Genomic DNA, 3,701 nt, shown 5'->3' on the forward strand with positions numbered 1-3,701 from the left:
TTCCACATTGTTCTAGGGGACATTATTTGTCCCAGGGAAAGATTAAAAGAATACAGAGAGGAAGTCAACTGCATTTCAAAACAGGCTTTTAAGAACTCATAACTGAACTATTAGTATTGAAACTGAAAGAGGTTTTAAATTTAGCAAACTTTTCTAGATAGGAGAGCCTCTTATAGTTTGGAGAGAATGATTTTGAATAGCAAAATATGCTCACTAATGTATTCTATGCGTGAAACATTAAGATGTGAACTGTGGAGATGAGAAGAATTCGGGGTTTTTCTCTTTGAATAACATAAAGACATACAATCTTTGGAGAAGAAGGCATAGCTCTTTGTGGGATACTGCAGGAGGAAGACTCTTGGTCCTGATGTCAGGTGAATCTTTATGCCCTTATCAAGGACAGAAAAGAGTCAGCAAACCAGATGAATGTGAATGTTTCTCACTTTCTAAAGAGACTGCTGAGAAAAGCTTGAATCCTCAGGAAGGGTATGTAAGTGAGGTGTTGGATGGTTTGAGGATGACAACTTGACTCTAGCTCACCACATCACAGGACCACAAATACAGCAGAACAATCTAGAACTATGAGAGGCTGACTGAGGGATGGTGGGCATAGAATGGCCACTGACTGGACACAAGCAAGACATCAACTGCAGAAATCACACTGATGAAAGATCATGAAATCACACTGATGAAAGATCCTCTCAATGCAGGACATTAAGGTTGACTGTGGGTCAAGTATATTCCTGAACTCTAACAAACAGAGGTAGAAATGAGCATGGGTGAGGTTCATTTTCCTTCAGGGAAACAAACATTGACCAGAACTGGAATCACTACAGGGCATTGTGGGGGTAAATTAGAAGGAAAGAAAGAGAAGAACTTCAAATTTTATTCATTACTCAGCCTGGATTATTCACCAATAACCGACTGGGTTTACTTAAAAAAAAAATCTAAGGAATTTTTCCTGCATCTGTAGTATTAGGAGTTCTAAATTACGATGCAGATAGAAGAGTGGAAGTTTTTTAGATTTATTTATCTGCATACATAGTATATTACATGCACTATGACTGCATATTTTATTTATTATTTCTGCAGTTTGACAACATTTTACAGGGGGAATAAGGTACACTCATGTATTCTTTGTGGATACTGAAGTTAATTTCTCAGAATAATAAAAATATTTTGATTTGTTCAGTAAGTATACCTGCTAATTACAAAGTTTTATTCATCACTTGCTTTGTTCTCAGAAATTGAATCTAAACTTTACCCCCATTGTTCTTTTTTCATTTCTTGAGGAGAGAAGGAGTAAATAGTCTGTTATTTTTTCATTTCTAGTTCAGATAATTGAATTTTATTGCAGTCTTCATATCAGAATTCCTTACTATTTACATTTCTTAGTTTTGCCTCAGTAATGGAATCATCTAATTTATTTCACAAAGGAGTTCTCCTGGCTTGAATTCCTACTTAGTTCCCGTTCTTGCCTTCGTAACATGGCTTACAAGGGGAAGGAGGGGGCTCAATCAGAAGGACATGTGCTAAAGTCCTTCTGTTCCTCTTAGCCCTCTTCACCATGACATTTCACACTGTCATTCAACTCTCAGGAGATTCTCAGACAATTCTTCCTAACCTTTCCTGCTTCACCAATTTCACAGACTTCTCAGCAATCTTCTCCCTCAAGGACCTCATCTTCATTTCTGATACTTTAAAAAATTATTTTCTATGAAAGATGATTTTATTATCATCTCCAGAAACCCTTCTCCTCCATCTGGCTTTCAACAATAAGAAGCAACGAATCAACCAAGTCACTTGTATTCAGGTGATATGGCCAGACTCTTATGTCTATCCTATGCTGATTAGAAAGTTTTCCATTTAATGACTCCTTCCCTCTTCTTGACATTTCCTTAGCTCCTCTTCATTGAGAGTTCTACCAGTGGCAGATAGGAAATGTAGAGTTCCTTTGGAGTTCCATGTGTGGCTTTGTGAAGACAGTTGGTCTAGGAAGTTTTAGCTTGTCTCAAATTCATTTCTTAAAAGATCTTATTGCTTATCTTATTAAAACACAAGGCAGTTAGATATCTGTACATATCCTTTGTACTCTCCAATTGCTCAAGCGTCTAATTTATACTAAGAGAATATTCCATTGAGTAATGTTTAATGTGTGGTTTATAATTCAACAGGAAATAGATTGCTTCTTTTAAATTTAACCCCAAAACCAACATAAGATCATACTTTGACCTTGTAATTATCTTCTGGAGTAGGGCCAATGACTGTCTGTGCACTTAAAAGTGACCTGTGTTTTTATTATGTTAACAAAGTGGTTGAAGAAATGAAACATAATTATTAGAGGCTGACTCCTAGCTCTTCTTTTGTCCTAGCCCTGTCCCTGGCTATGACATATGAGACCTCTAATCACACAAGACTCTGGTTTCATAATTTTACCTATAGCATTCCATATGAAAAAGGAAGAAATTGTTTGAACATAAATTAGCAACTATAATAGTGATTTCCTACCCATCACTTTCCTCAGGGCATCCTGAACTTCTTTGTTTCTCAGACTATAAACAACAGGATTTAGTAGAGGTGTTATAACAGTGTAAGTCACCGAGATCAGCTGGTCCTGGTCCCTGGTGTTCTCTGACTTGGGCTTGAAATAGACAATGGAAGCACAACCATAGTGGATGACAACCACAGTGAGGTGGGAGCTGCAGGTGGCAAAAGTTTTCTTCCAGCCATCAGCTGAGGTGATCTTGAGAATGGTGGAAATAATGAGGGCATAGGAGATGAATAGGAAAGTGGCAGGTACGGTAATGACCAGTAAAGTGAGAACAAATGTCAAGATATCATTGATGACAGGCACTTCACAGGCCAGATTCAAAATAGGTCGGACATCACAGAAGAAATGTTCAATAAGTGAGTTGCAAAAGGGAAGCCTGAAAATTGACACAGCCTGAACTAGAGAGAGAAGGAACCCTGTGGCACAGACTGAAGATGCCAGAATGACACACACCCTCCAATTCATGATGATGGGATAATGAAGTGGGTTGCAGATAGCCACATATCGATCATAACCCATGACTGCTAGCAGCAAACAGTTGGTGATTCCAAATCCAAGGAAGAAGTAGAGCTGTGTCTCACAGCACTCCAGGGAGATGGTTTGGCTCAGACCCACAAGGCTACCAAGCATTCGTGGGATAATGACCAGGGAGTAAAATGTCTCTGAAGTGGAGAGAACACTTAAAAAGAAATACATAGGGGTGTGAAGGTAGTGGTCGATACGGATAATGCTCACGATGATGACATTGCCAGCCAGAGTCAGGAGGTACAGGGCAAAGAAGACAACAAAGAGTGTGAGTTGGTACTCTTGGAAATTGGAGAAGCCTTGGAAAACAAACTCTCTTACCCCTGTGAAGTTTGTTCTCTTCATCGAGGAGCTGAGATCTGAAAGATAAAGAGAAGGTGAACACTGTGTCTTAATGCTAGAGATGACCCCGATTACACTGCAGAGAAAAGAGATCCTGTATTGCAGAGTCAGTTAAAAACTCATAGACGGAAATGTAGAGAAGTTCAATCCATAAAGTCCTCATCTCCAAAGCATGACCCTCTAAGTTCAATCACTAGGACTTTTGTTTACAAGTACATAAGTAAAAGCCAGGCATGGTGATGTGCGCTTTCCAAAAAGTATTTTGTTTTTTATTGAAAATAGA

The 3,701-nt window shown here is 38.6% G+C and overlaps 1 protein-coding gene across 1 annotated transcript; it reads right to left on the reverse strand.

Annotated features, from left to right (window-relative positions):
- Nucleotides 1-2,488: 2,488 nt before the first annotated feature.
- On the reverse strand, nucleotides 2,489-3,421 carry LOC127223617 (olfactory receptor 10J1). The gene has a single exon (XM_051186322.1). The coding sequence runs from the start codon at nucleotides 3,419-3,421 to the stop codon at nucleotides 2,489-2,491; it is 933 nt and encodes a 310-aa protein (XP_051042279.1).
- Between the last annotated feature and the right edge of the window lie 280 nt (nucleotides 3,422-3,701).

This window comes from Phodopus roborovskii, unplaced genomic scaffold (genome assembly GCF_943737965.1).
Source record: "Phodopus roborovskii unplaced genomic scaffold, PHOROB, whole genome shotgun sequence".
In the NCBI taxonomy this organism is placed as follows: Eukaryota; Metazoa; Chordata; class Mammalia; order Rodentia; family Cricetidae; genus Phodopus; species Phodopus roborovskii.